The sequence below is a fragment of the Lipotes vexillifer genome, unplaced genomic scaffold, assembly GCF_000442215.2.
Source record: "Lipotes vexillifer unplaced genomic scaffold, Lipotes_vexillifer_v1.1 scaffold1335, whole genome shotgun sequence".
Lineage (NCBI taxonomy): Eukaryota > Metazoa > Chordata > Mammalia > Artiodactyla > Lipotidae > Lipotes > Lipotes vexillifer.
In genome coordinates this window covers 142,363-160,486 of record NW_006770293.1, presented here as the reverse complement: position 1 = coordinate 160,486, position 18,124 = coordinate 142,363, and the positions used below count along the sequence as shown (strand labels likewise).

General features: G+C 37.3%; 1 protein-coding gene across 1 annotated transcript in view; it reads right to left on the bottom strand.

The window, feature by feature from the left end:
- The window catches only part of CFAP95 (cilia and flagella associated protein 95), an 85,519-nt gene extending 70,057 nt beyond the window's left edge, over nucleotides 1-15,462 (bottom strand). Inside the window, exon 1 of the mRNA XM_007446054.1 lies at nucleotides 15,250-15,462. Coding sequence (XP_007446116.1) covers nucleotides 15,250-15,401 — 152 coding nt within the window. The 5' untranslated portion in view covers nucleotides 15,402-15,462. The remainder of the gene's footprint in view (nucleotides 1-15,249) is intronic.
- Between the last annotated feature and the right edge of the window lie 2,662 nt (nucleotides 15,463-18,124).

Below are 18,124 nucleotides of genomic sequence, written 5' to 3'. Positions count from 1 at the left end.
CCATGCCATGGCCGCTGAGCCTGCGCGTCCGGAGCCTGTGCTCCGCAACGGGAGAGGCCACAACAGTGAGAAGCACGCATACCGCAAAAAAAAAAAAAAAAATTATGTTTAGTTAAGACTCCAGATGGCAGAATATATTAATTTTAAATTTTAGAATTATTAATGTAGTTCACAACTACTCTGTCAGCTATTGTTATTTTCTGATGTAAATCTAAGCCAAATGAGAAGAGAAAGATACCTTTTCCATTAGGTTTTATAATCGTCTGCTATCTAGGACTTTAAGAGAAAATTACCCCAGAGAGTCAGCTATATTTCCTGACACATTAGAAGCATTAAAACCAATAGAATCAAAGACTACAAAGAAATATTTGACAATCCTCTTTAAAAATTTCACAGGCAAATGATTTATATGCCAAGATAGTGCTATTTGGCAGCACATTTATCAAACTGACAAATGAAGCCTTTTGGATGTATTTGCAAGAGTCATAAAGAAAATCTTACATCCTTGGGAGAAATGGTGACATTTCAGACTTATGAAGAGGGACACTGTTTTTCAATGTGTCTCATGCTGTATGCAATTTGTGCATCTACAACTATGAAACCACACAACTTGAAACCTAAACTGCACTCAAAAGAAAAATATTTGACTGAGACAGGTAAGTGAAGTTATTTTCTTCACTCAACATATATTGAATGGCATGTAAATAAGACCCATCATTATTATGAATTTTTTTTCATAAGAAACTCTTCAAAAACAGGAAGCCCTATGGAGAATATTGGGAGTAAACAAAAGGAATACAGCATGGGAGCCTGTCTATCTTAACAGTTGAAACGTTAAATAAATGTTGTCAGTATGATTAACTGCCAAACACATGACTTTGAAAACAGCTGGAAGAACATGTATTAAATGGGGTGACACTATAATTGATTATCCCACCTGGGACACTGTGAGAGGGGAATTAGGTACTAGGTACACTGGGAGTGGTGAAACTAGGATTGTCCTGGTCAAATCAGGATTGGGACATTCTGTTACCCTATGTTTTGATTACTGGATCTCAATTATCTTAAGATCCTAGGAAACTTCTTATGGTTCCTTTGATCTCTGCTCCAGAAACAGCTTACATTGGCTGGCCATAGACACTCTGGGTGGTGGAACAGTAGGACTAAAAAGAGACCGAGTTTTTAAAGTGTATTATATAACAGTAATTACTGTTATCCAAAGAACACCTTGACAGTATATTGGCATGAATGGCATGGAGACTAATTTGGCCCCTGCAAAACAAGAAACAAATGCCTGATTACCTGCATAAACTCCTATCCCTATAGCCTTAATATTACCAGCTTAGATAATTTGAATTAATTACTCTAGAATAACATCAAATGATTATATTATGTGAGCTTAAGGACCATTTTAATGCACATTTCCATGAATCCATGAGCAATGCATACTGAGTAGATAATACAAGGTTCTGTAGTTTCAAAGCAATTCATTTCATTCACATTAGAAACAAATGAAAAAGCCTTTCTTCATAAATAGTATCCATAGTTAAAACAGTCTTCCATTATGAACATAGCTACACAAATGAGCACTTTTTCCATTTCTTCCTAGAAATCATTCAAAAGCAGCAAAGGAAATGGAAAAATTAAAAGAAAACTAATTTTTAGCGAAATTATTGTATAATCCCTAGATTACATCATGTGCAAGAGTTACTTTAAGCAGCCAAAATCCAGCTGAAGACAAGTGGAAGAAGCAGAGACAAGAAAGAGGATATAGGAAGAAATCTCAGTAGTGAGACTGCCCAGAATTAGAAGCTCTCAGAGCACCAGCCAAACTACATTCCCATAGTTATGCAGATAAACTCTTTCACTGAAAACAATGGAAAATGCTAGAATATATATATATATTTACATTTTGACACATTAAAAGTATTTAAGAGCTGAAAATCCAGTGGGGAATTTCGAGGCCAATTTTTGGATGAAAGCCTGTAACCGAAGGGGTAAACAGAACTTTAAAACACCAAATCTGCTGATGCCCTTGGGATATTTGCTAATATTGCACAGGGGCAATAGCTTCAGGGGCTAGAGGGACTGAAGTCTAGCCCTGGAGCTAACCTAGGAGGGGAGTTTTACAAGGAAGTCTTCCATACGTGATAGATATGCTTGCCAATACAATTTCTCCTTTTTACTGGGAATATAAGAGGTTAAATTCCCAGCTCCCTTGCATTTAGTGAGGCCATGTGACTAGCTCTGGCCAATAAAATAAAAATGAGCAGAAATGCCATTTCTGGGCTAAGACAGTGAAAGCTCTTACGTAATTCTCAACTCTTTTTTTCCCCTGCCAGAGCAATTGATGACTTTCTAGATGGTGGAGCCTCAATCAACCTGAGTCCGAGTATCTATGAGGAGGAGTGCCTACCCTCCACCAAAAACCTAAAGCAGACTCTGTGTGAGCAGGAAGTAAATTTTTATGTGTTAGGCCACTGGGATTTTTGGAGCTGTTTGTTAACATAGATTAAGCCTAGCCTATTCTAACACAAAAATAAGTACCAGAAGTGGGGTAGGTGCTATTATAGCAAAAATCTAAAATACATGGCACTGGCTAAAGACCAGGCAAAGACAATAGGAAGATGGTATCAGAGGCTGGAGAGGTCAAATATTTGATAGCCTCAGTAGGTTAAAAGTCAAACCAGGTACCTAGTGAGACTGGGAAAGAGACTGGAAGACAGCTGTTAGTTCTACATGCAGATAGCTATTGATAATTGGTTTTGCCAAAGTATTTTAAAAAGAGAGAGAGATAAATTCAGGAAATTGTCTAGTTTACAAGATAGAAGGAAATGAGAGATTCCAGAAATTTTGAGCCTTGAAATATTAAAAGGGCCAACAACTTTTAGATCTCAAACAGTAAGAGAGAAAACTGAAAAAGACTTTTTCAAGACAAAGTTCCACTAAAGCTCTGCCTGGCAGCAAAGTTCATCCTATTGTTAGACCCTCCCAGTGAGTTAAGTTGCATTGGAGCAAGCATATGCTTAAGGAGAGAGTCAAAAAAAAATTCCCAGGGTTTCTGATTTCTGTAACTACAATAGTATCAAAGTGACAGTCAAGGTATTACAAGGATAAAAAGTAAAGAAATATAGCAAGTCTGAGGACTTTGTCTAGAAAGAATTGAGAATGAGGTTACCAGCAGCTGGAACTAACTGGATTCAAACATGTAAGAAACTTACTAAGCTTTAAAGAATTGTACTTCCAAGTAAGCCAGCAGTGTGCATTTAAAAATCCTTTAACTGTTCAATACTTAAAATAACTTTTTGGCCCCCAAACTTCTGGGAACAAAAGGTGAACTGAAAAAGCAAAACAACCCATAGAAGGGCATATTCTACAACATTCATTGCAGGTGTGGTCAAAGAGAATATTGGAAAAGAAAAGATGATACACAGGGCAGAGCCAAGGGCCATAAAGAACAATGGGAAAAGTATGCTGCCAGAAAACAGAATCAGAGTCTAAGCAAAGAACATTTCTGACACCAATGTAGGACTCCCTAACAATGTCTGCCTGACAGGATTTAAGAAGGACCATAGACAAATGACTGCCCTTTCCATCCTTCCTCTTTCTGAATCGGAGTGCTTATTACAGTTATCTTGTCTCTGTCCCGCCACTTTATATTGGTTATATGGAGATCAAGCAGAAAAATTTTCTGCTTTATAGATTTTTGAACCAAGTAGAGCCACACTAGACTTGGTAGAAAAACAGTAGCATAACATATGGAGATCTTGGACTTCTGACCTATGACTAGATAGAATTTGGGTCATTTTCCTTGGGTAAATGGGTAAACATAATTGGTCTGCATGTGGAAAGAGTAAAACCAATATTTGGTGAACTGCCTAAAGAACACAACTTCAAGTGCACGTGGAACTTTCATAAAAATTAAGAAAAAATATTTCAATATGTTTGAAAGATATAAATGGTAATACAATAAAACTAGAAATTCATAACACATTTAAAAAGAGATCCTTCTTCAATCTGGAAATATGTAAGCACTTTATCAAACAACTCTTTAATCAAAGATCAATACAAATTGTTGAATTTCTCAAAAATACCAATAAATAGAAATACCACTTATAAGAATCATAGGATATAGCTAAAGTAGAACCCAGAGAAAAATTCAAGTTTTAAGTCAATAGAACAGAAACAATGAAAATAAATAAGTGAAATATCTAATTCAAAAATATTAAAAAGCACAAGTAAGCCAAAAGAAATCAGAATGATAGAATAATTCAAAATAAAAGCAAAATTAAATAAGTTAGAAAACAGAATAAACGAATAAGTAAGCAAAATAGACAAACTCCTATCTAAAAAATCAAGGAAAAGGGCAGGGGGAGATACAAACAGAATAATATTCCATACATAGGAACATATATTATATGACTCCATTCATATGAAATGTCCAGAATAGGCCAATCTGTAGAGACAGGAAGTAGATTAGTGGTTGTCTAGGGCTCGAGGGCAAAGGGAGGAGGATTTCTTTCTTTTAAGGTTAATAAAACTGTTCTAAAATCAATTGTGTTGATGGATGTACAACTCCATGAATATACTAAAAGCCTTTGAATTATACACTTTAAAAGGGTGATAGTATAGAATGTAAACCATATCTTAATGAAAATAGGATATAACCATCAAAAGAAGAAAACATTTTAAATCATTAAAGACTACTTTCCATAACTCGATATATCCAAATATATTTGGAAAACTAGACAGCACACATAACTTTCTAAAATAAAATAATTTACAATTGTTCTCAGTAGAGACAAAAGGTCTAAACACACAATTTCCAAAGAAGAAATAGAGAAGCTGTCAAAGGAAAAAAGAGCTACTGCCTGAAACAGTACTAGGCCCAGATGGTTTTACTGTGGGAGGAAATTTCTTATCTGTGCCTGAATGTCTAACAGGACATTTGAACTGCCTTGAGCTGCTCCCTTGTCAGAGGTACACAGGCATTGGTGGCGTCAATAACACCTATAATAAATCACATTACATTCACTATACTCACTTTGACATAAGTGTAAACCAACCTGAAGTGGTCTTTCCCTACTATTTATATTTATTACAGGATTGTTTTAAAATACCAAAAAATTCCCGTAAGTAAAATGTAATTTATCTAGATGAAATTCTTCTAATTCATACAACACACATACTTATTATTTTAAGGTCTAGGTAGAAGCCCACAATATCTTAACCTCTAGATTGCCTGCAATGAAAATTTGGTTGCTTTGTTGGCATGCACCCCTACAATGAGAGCAGGTGCCAATGAGCTCTGAAAGCTCAGGATTCTTATACAAGTAGGGAATTCCTTTTCTGTGAAGATCTTTCAGAGACTTTGCTGATCACACCCTTGCTATGAATGGCCATAAGCAAACTAGCTAACATATATCTGTTGTCCCTACCCATATGTAGGTTTATGGATATGTAACTTGGGCATCATATAGATAGATGGATAAATGCTATTAAGATGCTGTGGCCACCCCAGGAATAGGAGTCACAATTCTTGCAATCACACACTTGACATCACTAGTTATCAGTCATTGTGCACTCAAAAATGCACACATATTTTCAAACACTGGGGGAAGGAACAGTAATGCCCTCAGTTGAAAACTAACTAATGTGCCATCTTTAGTTCTTCATGTGAATCCTAGGAGCTAGGACAACCTCCTCTAGAAAACTTTTCCTGGTCTAATAGTCTGTGTGCTCCTCTTGGATGTCCCCAGAGAGCTCTGCTTACCCCAATCCTAGCACGTATCACAGTGCATAGTAATTGCCCAGCAAGCCTCCTCAACTCCCGTCTCACAGTAATCTTGACCTCCTAAGGACAGGGAAGATGTCTTGTTCACTGTCAAATCCCAAACCCAGTAGATGCCACTCATAAGAGAACTCTTTATTTAGAAAGAAGAACATTTTTTGTTTTTTGGTTTTTTGGGGGTTTTTTGTTTGTTTTTATTTGTTTGTTTGTTTTCAAAAGCTCATTTAATGCTTCTGGCTCCTGGCTGAGCATCTCAGTGTTTTCCCAAGTGTTTAAAAAATTGTGATAAATCATTCATACATTTTAATTTCAAAATATTCTTCCTACCACTTTCTATAAAAAGAGGCTAAATTCTTTGCAACAAATAAATGACATTATATTAATTCTTCCATTTGACTGAACCTGGGACAATCTGATTGGGGATCTAACATCTCAACAAAGAAACATAATATAATTTTTCTGCCAAATAATTACCTTTGTTAATGCATCAAAACTTAGTTTGATCAAAATAAAGAAAACACACCGTGTGACTAATAACAATTAAAATGCAATTGTATTTCAAAATTAAACATTAGACACAATAATAAAAGATGTGTCTATCAAAAACAGTAATACAATATTCAAATTTATTCAGAACTTTTACAAAGCATCACAAAAATATGTTCACCAAATCTCTACACAATATTTCTGTTTTCTGCCTGTTACAGCTAAGGTCAATTTTTAAAAACTGCATGGGTGGGGAGTTTAAAGTTAAAATAACAGCTAATGTAGGAAATCATCGATATATTAAAGGGTTATATTTTAAACTTTTGCTATAAAATGGGTATTTGGAAATTGGAATTCATTCTACACTGTAGTAGCTCTTTATAGGATATAACAGATATCTATAGGATAGGATGGGATATAGTAGATATCTACAGGATTATCAGCCTAGCCCTCCTTCTTTCTCCTGGATATGTCCATTTTGCCCCATGGCTATTGGAAAGCTGTCATTTTCCACCAAACCTTGCCCAGTCAGATGACCCCAAACAAATACTTGGCCCAGAAATGGACATCTGACCTGGAATTTTTAAATTCAGAACTGAAAATACCTTAAAAACAACATTTTTGGTGGATGAAGATGTAAGTTATAAATTCCTGAACCACAGCAGCCATGTTTCCTATAGTCTTCAATGATAAGATGAGGCAAACACAATAAGAGAGAGAAGAAATGAAGCAAGACCCAGATGCACTAGCATCCCTTATGCCTGTTGTTCCTGAGGTCGAGCTGCACCCGTGCCCTCCTTCTTATCTAGTGATCAACCATTCCATGAATATCATGAACTAATTCATTTTCTTGCTTCCTTAGGCTAGTGCAAGCCAAGTATCTGTCAACTGCAATCAAAAGAAGCCTGATCAGCACACACAGAAAATAGTACCAATGGGGTGGCTTCCAAGGCCAACTAAGAGAAGTTTATCTAACAGTGCTAATTCTAGTGCTATTGAAAACCTTGAGCCCTGAGCCTGGGTATCCTGTGTCCATAGACTGAAACTCTCCTTATCAAAATGTCACTAAGCCCCACATTCTTCTTACCTCCTCCTTCACTCCTTACATCCTTACCTAGAAAAGGATCATCAGTAAGAGAAAGAAAGCTGATGAAAAAGCACTTGTGACTATCTGTGAGGAAGACTACAGTAGCATTATGAAAAGCCTCTGGTGACTCCTGCTGCCCAGGAGAGAGATGGTCTCAAGGACACGTAGGGAGTTGGCTCAGGTAGAGGTACTTGTATACAGCAATGATCTTTCCTAATCCAAGTGCACCCACATGAGGAAATGCCTGTCCTACAATACTCTGCCTTGCAGAGCAAGGGTTATCTTGCAAGTAAAGCTGTTTTATTTTGGCCACCAGTTAAATTGAGCAAAACCTCACGAAAAGGTCAAGGCACAATTTTATAACCACTGGTTTTCAGAAATGAATTTGGTTGGGATTTCATTAAAGAGAATAGCATTGAAAGAAAAATACAGTCATGACAAAAGGATGTAGAATGTCCTGCATCATCCTGAAAAATAGAAAATAAGGTGCTCCCCCCCGCAAAACCACTACATTCAAAAGCATTTGTGGATATGTGTGTATGTTGAGGAATAAGAATGTAGCACTAGATTAAAAATAACCATGGCATAGGATCTACCATTATAGAACACAGACAAGAATGAAAGTGTGGTTAAACCAAATGAATGTGAATAGCATCATCCTTTTTACCCAACATAAACTAGCAATTAAAAAGATATTTTAAAAAGACTCATAATAAACCATGAAGAATGACTCAGACTCTGAAAGAGATGAAGTATTCTGTTTAAATCCTGATCATTTAGAGAATGTTTGCTTCAGGGGAAAAGCTGTAGAAAGTGATATCAAAGTTTTCAAGTAATTTTACTTGAAATAATACACATTCATTATGGAAAATGTAAAAGTGGCAAAGAGGAAAAAAGAAAATGACAAATAGTCCATAAATCCACCATCCAGTAATAAATATTTTGTGTTACATGGTAAATATCCTTTCAGTCTCTTTTCAATACATACAGACATATATTTTTATCAAAAGAATTCATAACATGCTGCTCCTTTTTTTACTTACTTAAAGTGAGATTATATTTTCAAATATTAATCTTTGCACTTTTCTTTGCTTAACTCTTTAACCTTTGTTCTAATAAATCAGAGGCATCTACATTTGCCTTGGGAAGATATAGGACTGTTTTGCCAGGAATATGAAGAAAAATAAAGTGCTGGTGATTAACTTCTGACTAACAATAAAATTTTTTTAGTCCTGAGTGAGATGTTTTTCTTGAAAGTCAGGACCTGCTAAGAAGTAAAATGTCTAAATTTCTCAAACTTCTATTAACAACAAGATCCAGAAGCTCCCAAACATGGCATAAGGAGGGTGACCCTATCATTTATTTTGTAAAGGAGATCACTTTAAAAAATGAGAGAAGGGCTTTTAATAAATCTCAGGCCAATGGGAGTAAACTCTACTGGGCAAACCACAGCATACACACACCCTCTCTGCGGGGCATTTGATGAAAGCTGAATTGAGTGTCAGTGGGCCAGCTACAGGGCCACCATGTTCAGGGATGAGGTGCCCCTATCACAGTGGTTACCACCAGCCTAAGTCAGGGGCCAGGAGAGGATGAGCATGACTTAAGGATCTATAGTCCTAAGGAGAGCCCAAATGGAAATGAGTCTGAAAGCAGGACCTCAGGTCTTTAACAAACCAAGTGGATTAGTCAAAAGTTCACCAGCAGCAGGCACAGAAGTTGGATAAAGGATAAGGTGAACAAGAACAAGGACCCATATGCAGATCTGGGAGCCTCACTCCCCCATCCCCCAAATGTCATATAACTTCAGTCCCTTATGCACACACACACCACTAGGAAAAGGAGAGGGTGGATGAGGTAGGACTCAGAAGAGTGGGCACTGTTCTGAAAGAGACTATTTTAACCCAAAACAAACTGTTTAAACTCAAAGACACAGAGAAACCCTTCAATTGGCATGTTTGAATTTTTCTCTGGTAACCAACAGTTGAAAAACCATGAGGATCAGTTTTAGAAAACAAATTTTATATATGCATCTGACTTGAATGCAAATTTCTAATTCTGCTACCGACCAGATAGTAATTATATTTCCATGTCTTTGTTCTACTATCACATCATCTTAAATGGTCACACAGTACTATAATTTACATTTTTTAAAGTATGAGTTAAGAAATTAAGATGTCTCTTTAAAGTGTGAATACCATTTGTCCCTATTTAACTCAAAATTTCCTAAGTACCCATCAGTCTCTAGTAAGTCATGTACTGCATGTAGGAAGAACATGAGTTTAGCTCCCATTTTTAAATTCTTTACCATTCTAATCAGAAGCCTAATGATTTATACCCCTCTAAATTCACCTATACAGAGGTGACCAAACATTCTTCAATGTCATCCTGTTGTATCAGGATCAGGGTTGTGCATTTGCAGAAACATAGATGGACCTAGAGATGATCATACCAAGCCAAGTAAGTCAGAAAGAGAAAGACAAATACCATATGATATCTCTTATACGTGGACTCTAAAATATGACGCAAATGAACATTTCTACGAAACAGAAACGGACTCATAGAGTACAGACTTGTGGTTGCCAAGGGAGAGGACACTGGGAGAAGGAAGGATTGGGAGTTTGGGATTAGCAGGTGCAAACTATTATATATAGGATGGATAAACAACAAGGTCCTACTGTGTAGCACAGGGAACTATATTCAATATCCTGTAATAAATAATAATGGAAAAGAATTTGAAAAAGAATATATATATATATATGTATAACTGAGTCATTTTGCTGTACAGCAGAAATTAACACAACATTGTAAATCAACTATACTTCAATAAAATTTTTTTAAAAAAGGATCAGGGCTGTGAAATTCAGCTCTGGCTTTATTACAGATTTGCATTATCCTGTAGTCCTTATCTCAGGGTTTTCTTAAAGCATAAAAAAAGAAGGCCACAGCCTGCAGTGCCTTTTGTGTTTGTGTGTGTGTCCTTTCTCTCCATTCATTTGTTAATTTCTTTGATAAATATTATTTGAGCACCCATGGGGTTCTTACCCCTTGCCCCAAGGCTTGCTCTTCTCACTTCTCATTACTGACCAAAAAAGCTTCTTTAAAGTCTCTTCTCTCTCCTTTCCACATAACCAAACATTTAAAATGCACAAAATAAGAGTTAAGAGCTTTAGATTGAGGGCTTAAGTTGTTAAAGTAGAAGGATGGAGGCTTGCTGGAAGGGGAAGCATGTATGGATTTCAACAGAGGCAGGCTGCAACATGTAGTTACTAAAGGGCTTTCTTATTTTCTTTGCCTTTTTATCCTGAGTGTGCATTGGAGATGTGAGAAGATGGGATTGCTGGCTAGAGAAGATCTATGTAACTCTAGCTTGGTCCTTAGTGGTGTGAAGGACGCTAAATACTTCCAGGTTAGTCCCTGAGAAAACTGCTGTATTTACAGGACGAACATACAGCAAATTAGAAAATTCATCTCTGTTTTCTAATAAGTATACTAATGATATCCTAGTGCCTTGAAACTGGATTCTCCTCTGAATGTGGAGTACCTTGAATACATATGAACTCTCTGTTCAAAGAGCACAATAGGGTATAAGTCTGAAGAGCATCATAGAAAGCTCTTTAATTTCTTTCTCCAGCCCAAATGATTTTCTGTAAAAATCTTTAAAACTATCAAGTTCCCTACCCCACAATTATCACCGGATTTTAATTTTACTTCCTTTTTCCCTTTCTCTTTCTGTTTTCTTCCTATAATGCGGACAGGGTGGGGGGAGGACAGTAAAATGCCCAGGCTCTTTAATTTTGGGCTTACACAGGAGAGAGAAGTAATTGAAATTACAAATATATAAAATTAAGCTAAGTCCTTAAAACTCTTAAGTGTCACCATGGAGACCAGAGCGTGAACTGTTTCATGGAAACTCGAACGAATTTTCTGGCTCATCAGTTACTAACAGATGTCAATTTGGCCAAGGTACAAGAGATGAGAATAAATAAATAAATAAGAACTAGCCTTACACCAGAGAATTTATTAAGGGCAAATCTAGTTGTTCTGGTTCTTAGTATTGCATTATTCCAGTGAGTGGGAAAATATCCCAAGAAAAAATTTCCCCTTGACTCATAATTTCCGATGGAGACATCTGATGATATAGCTCCATAAATGCTGTAGGAATGAATAGAGAGAGATAATTTCTAGAAAAGGCTTTTCTCACTCAGAAGCATCAAGATGTGATGCAGGTAATATGGCTCTCTATCTACCACTCCAGCTACAAGGAAGACATGGTTCCTAGGCAACCTCTTATCCAATAATGGACCAGAAATATCTCTAACAACCATTCTGGGTATTTCACTTTATCATGTCTATTATACACAACTGTTTTTAATATGTATAGTGAAGTCAAACAGACTGGTATTACATTCCACATAAAGAGTAACACAGGAATCATCCAAATGTTTACTGTATGAGCAGAGGTACCTCAGAATTTCTCCCAGTTAAATTCTATTTTGCAAACCTATAGGCACAGTCCCGTAGCTGATCAAATACTCAGTTGGGAGGCCACCCAAATGGTGTATTTTAGATAGTAGGCATTCATCGATTAAATAACCACTAATAAAAGGTTAAAATTCAATAAATTTTTAATATATAATAAAATAAGTCAATAGAAAGCAAACAATTATGACCAGAATGCATAAAAACAAAATGGTCAATGACATTGATTCATTTGGAAGTTTACACAATTTGAACTTTACGGAGTTTTCTAGGACAGACCTTGGTGACTGGTTGAATACAGAAGGAAAACAAGAATGTCAGTAGCACAGCCAGCTCAGAGAAATGCAAGTGCTTCTCAAATCTTACAATTGATTCTCATTATTCAAGGTTGTTATGTTCTATAAAGTCACAAACAATTAGCAAATACTGAACCATTGCTCCTAGGGGAAATACAAGATTAGGTTCCTGTGAGCCTCTGGTCACACTTTCAACAACCAATTAATACATGACCCGGTTTTATGCGTGCTTCTGTTTAAAGATATCTTGTTTAATATATCTTGTTGACTCACTAACACTGAATTCACAGCCAACAGCACTGTAACTCATGTCTGAATGAAGCTTATGTAATGCACATACTTTCTCCATAAGGCACATCATAGCCTTCTTGCACTTAGGAACACTAGACAGCACTTCAGCACTATGTTTGGGGGCCATCTGAACAATGATATCACCAACAAAAAGTAAAAAAATGCAAAAAACATGGCACTAAATAGACCATGAAAAGAATACTTGTTTACAGTAAGAGGAGCTGAAACAAGAAGGCAGAGTATCTGACATCAACTGAGAATATGTGTGTGGGACGATTCAAATTTTTTGCCTCTCTGCACATGTCCATAAATGACTATGAAAGTGCTGCAAATATTGATGTGGGGTTCCATATAAATTTTTGCAAGTAGATGAATTTGCAAATACAGAATTTACAGATAATGAGATCAACTGTATTTACCAACTATAAAGAACTCTATTTCCCTATGATGCTGCTTCTTACTATTACATTGTACTTGCCTGTTCTCTTTTGTATACCTGTGGAACTCCTATTCTTCCTTCTAAACCTTGCTCAGAAAACCATATACACACTAACCTCCCCCTCCTGTTACTTTTGCCTCTTATCTCTATTTTGCACAAATCAGATTATACTGAATTTACTGACATTTTTCTTTACTGGCCTATGAAATCAGTTGAGGTCAGTGACCATGTCCTAATACATGTATATAACCTGTACTGTGCTTACTATGTGCCAGGCTATATGTCAGAAGATACTTCACATACAATACCTTGTTTAGTCTTAACAAGAATCCTATCACCCCCATTTTACAGTTGCAGAAACAGAGGCCTAGAACAGTCATGTCACTTGTTTTATCACAAGCTGCAGAGTTGGTATTCAAACCTAAAGCTCAAGCTTTTAACCATTATGTTATCCTAAATAAATATTAGTTACCATATATTATTGACTGCTTACTATGTGCAAGGCATGGTATTAAATGATTTATACAAATTATCTCACTGAATCCACTTTATCCATCTCTGTGTCTCCAACACACAGCAAAGTGCATGACACAAAAATGTTTGCTGGGTTGAATTTATTTCTTCCTGCCCCCAAACCTTTCTAAAACCAACAGCATGAGAACTCTCTACATTTCCAGCAGTGGCCAGAATGACTTTGTGTTACACCACCCTTCTCTCCTACCAAGTTCCTCATCTCCTTCTCATCTATATTCTTCTGTGGTTTTGCTATTGATGTCTATGATGTCCACAAGGCAACTTTTCAAAGCAAAGGTAGTACAGAAGGGAGCAGAAGCACTGTCCACTTGAAAAAGGTCTTTCTCTTTCTGGCAGTGATTTATATTATGACCTAAATCCTTATGGAGCAACAAAATCATGAAAGAGCTAAGTGTTTTGCTTGAGGGCTGTGAGGTAAGCCCTGTATGAGGTTAAAGGAGGATTTTCTGCTTCCCAATGTAGATTTTTATTTTAAATTAATATAACCTCTCACAGTGAGCTCAATATAGGCAGAGAGTTGGTTTTAGGGATGAGAAGTAAAAGGGAGAGAGTTCATGGGCAAGTGAGTAAGCTGTAGAAAGTTTGCAAGACAGAAACAACAGGATTCATATATTATACATTACATGAATGAATGGGATCAAGGAGGACTTAGCCTTAGGGCTAGAGTCAAAATCATTCATCTTCTTTCAAAGGTGAAAGTATAAAGAAGACAAGATTTGAGGTTTCACTTCAAATCTTCCTCTTTCCCAGAATATTCCAAATAGTCCAAAAACAATTACTGTCAATAGTACAGCCAGGAAAGTTGACCCAAAGGATAGAATTCTAAATACCCTAAAAGGCCCCACTGTTCTGCCAATTAAATGTCATGGTTTCACTATCAGTCACTGTAATATTTAATAAACAGGAGACTCTCTAAGTGAATTCCAAACCCAAAGCCTAATGCAGAGGAAGTAAATAAAATGTTTCCTGAAGCCAGTAAAGAACCTGAAATTACCGCAGAAAGAAGCAGTAGACTCATCTTAAGGAGTAGCCAGTGTTCAGCTCCAGTACATTCATAGTTGTCAGAAAGAATAAAATCCTCTGTTGCCAAGCCTTTCAGACTTTCAAGAAAAGACACAATCCTAGATTTCCATGTGAAATCTCCTGGTTTTCAATGTGGGCAATTAATTTAAAAGAAAAATGTAAACACAGTGCATGTCAAATAAACTATGTCTGTTGGTTTACCCAGTGAGGGATGCCAGTCTGCAGTCTCTGGCCAGAATAGTCCTAGTAGCCTAGGGAATATTTTAAGGACCTCTTTCAAATCATTCATTGTGCCTCACTGCCCCCAAGAAACAGCAGTCCTGGAAGCCATCCTCTGAACAGACATCTCCTCCTCCTGTGCCCTTGGTCTCCTAACAGACCCTGCCTTTTGTAAGTAAGCACTTGTCTCAGAACATGATTTCCAGGCCTCTGCAGACACCCTCCACCTACACTGTGTGGGTGATCTATGACCTCTGGCAGACAGGGTCTGGCTGCAGCAGGTCTCCGTGTGTGCTAGGGAGCTGCTCTTGGAGGGCTTTCCTATCTCATCCTCCCTGCCCCTACTCTCACTCTGACCCTCACCATCTCTCCTTTGAAGATGTTTCCCTTTCCTTTCTCTTTCTTCTCTCCCAGTTCTCTCTCTTGTATGATCTTTTTCTCTCTTTCTCTGCTTTTCTTTTCCTCTTTTCTCATTCTTTTCTGTTTATTTTATCCTCTCCTCCCTTGTCCTCTCTCTCTTACTCTCCTTTCCTCTCCTCCCCCATCCCTTCCCTTCTTCTCCCTCTCCCAGCACCTAGGAACTGCAAGAGAGCTCGCTCACCAGGAATACACCAGCACTGGCTTCGAGTATTTCTTGTGATGGGAGCGGAGGGTTAGGGAGCCCTTGCGCTCCATCAAGTCCATGGGTCCGAGTTCAAACCAGTGTTGCCTACCGCTACACCAACCCTGGCAGGAGCTGTCACAGCTCTCCATGGCTGCCCTCCTGTTACAGATCTCAGAGGATTTCTCTCTGCACCTATCCTGTTGCCTGTGCCGACACAGCCCAAGATTCGGCTTCTCTCATCTCCTAAGCAACCTGGGGCAGGGTCAATGTAAAGGGCGGGGCCAGTAGAAAGACGTATCTCTCAAGCCTAGAAGCCCTGGTTTCCTAGACAGTGAACGCAGATAGTGCTTAGAAAGAAACTACACTTCCCAGAATGCAATGAGGGGAGCGAGCGGGCTACATAGAGGTTGAGAGGGACAACTGCATCCTGGGATCTGTAGTTTCACTCTCCTAACAGTCTACTACTCAGAGTGGGCGGAGTTAAGGGGGAGCGCTGGGTCAGTTAAAGAGGACTAAGTGGACCTGAGCCTGGAGCTGGTCTATTGCGGCTGTCCTTGGGGAAGTTTCTTTTTACCATTCATCATCTGTTGCCACCACACCTTCTGCTTACACGTTATGTAAATTTAACTAAAAGGGAGCAAGAGAACACCCCTCAAACCATAAAATATGTCTTTTCTATACAGCTTTTCTAAATAAGAGGAACAGAATTGTTTAGCAAATCAGCTAAAAAGTTTGAGGATGAAAAAGGCTTGGCTGGTTCCAGTTTCAGCTGTTCTCTCAACCTTTCTGAGCACGAATTTCTTCCTCTGAAAAACAAGGGAGGGAATGGGATTGTGGAGGGGGCTGAGAAGGACACAAGAATCAGAGGTCCCTTCAGGCTGTAATGGCTGAAAGACTCAATCTCTAGGTAGTTTAGGGCTCTGGGGCATTCAGCTCCCCAAGATTTGCCAAATTCTTCTCGTCTTAACATTTAACAGTTAATATGTGGTGACAATACAGACTCATCACATTACTGTTTTGTAAGTTATATGCAAGGAGATTTTAAAAAGATTATCTACAGCATTGCCGTCAGGAAATCTTGTGCTTATTCCCCTTTTGAGTTTCCAAGAAAAGCATATTTAGCACATCAGAATTCTCCTCCCCAACCTCAGCTGAGCACCTTAAGGGCATTAATGAACTTAATCATGGCCATCCCTCAGACCTGGCATAGCGCTTAGTACATACATACCATATATACATACCATCAGTGAACTAATGAATGAATATTATGTTTGATTACCTTAGATTTATCCGGGCTTCCATAAATTACAGAAGTTTCTTACTTTAAGAAGGCCACATTACACAAAAAATTCAAATGTAAAAACACAAATTAAGAGATATTTCACATTATATTTCAAATAGATTTTATAGTTCACAAAAGATTTATTATGGCACTCCTATAAATAGTGTAGTGCTCTTCTGGATCAGATTTCACAAATTTGATTACATACAACTACTAAGTGCTTTTTTGTGGCCTGTGGCACTCAGTGTGGGCAACTGTGGTATGCTTAGGCCCCTATTTTACTGACAGCTACAGTTAAGCCATGTTTTTTAGAACCAAATAAATAGTCCACTGTCACCAGCTTAGTGCTAGTAGAGCGCTGACAGCTATTTTAGCCCTTCTTGAAAGAATGAAAAGAAAAATAGAAATTAAAAGGGTAAACAAGATCCAAGTTAAGCTCAATTCTGTCCAAAGCATAGCACATTGCTGTCACTCCAAAATTATTACCATCATACTATCTTTCGGTTTATTTTATTTTATTTAAGCTTAAAGTGTATTTATTTTACTTATGCTTTAAGTGATAGCAACATAATATATGTGCAACCAAGATGTCAGGTCTCTGTAGCCAATCTGACTCAGAGTCAAGCCCTTTCTCTGGTGCTGCTGAGATTTAAAAGCTCTTTAGCACACCAAGTAGCAATATAGTATGAAAACAAACAAAACAAACATAATTTGTCATTTTAGAGTTCCTTAAGCCAAGGTGACAACCTTTTGAAATCTAAGAAAATGCTTTTTTCCTCTTTATATCAGCTCTTTCCTCTTTCCTCTTTATATCAGCTTTATAAACTTTATTGTCTTCTGTGTCTACTAAATACTTTTCAACATCCTCGAGCTGAGAAGTAGGAAATTAACTCTCTGATACCCTCAAGTTCAGACGTATTCTATTCTCTTTCTATACACCAGTACATTCTGTGGAACTTTTCGTTCCTGATTCCGTCCTTACCAGTAATAGAACAGTATTTATTGCAGAGGGGTTTTGTGAGAATTACATAAGATGATAAATATATTGAAAGCAGAAGGAACAGTTCCTAATACATGCTCAGCCCTCAATTAAATTTCAATTACTAATGCTATTACTACATCCCAACTTTGTCCTTAACATTTTGGAAAAGTATTCTAAAATGTGCTTGTTGTTTGTGTAGTTTCCTAACTATACTTCACTGTTCTTCAAGCTTTGTCTGTCTACAAGGTCTATTTAATGAATATCTTTTTATCATATTTTAATATGAAATTTAATAGTCTGAATCAGAAAAATGTTGGCAAGATATTTTGATGTTACCAGTGATAACAATGGTTTCGTATTCATATGGAATCATTTCAAGACCATTAATAAGCTTTATTCTTTATAAAATCACTGATCCTCAACATACTTGAGTTATTCCTATTTTCCTCAAGCTTCATCAAACCAATGTAGTGTAGGGCTTAATGCAATGTCTTCTATTATATTAATCTCTTTTCACCGTAACATCCTTGGGGTTAGAAAATCACAGCTCAGGTGTCTGAAACAGGACTTCTCTGTAAGATAATTGCAGGCAGACCAACTCGGGAAGT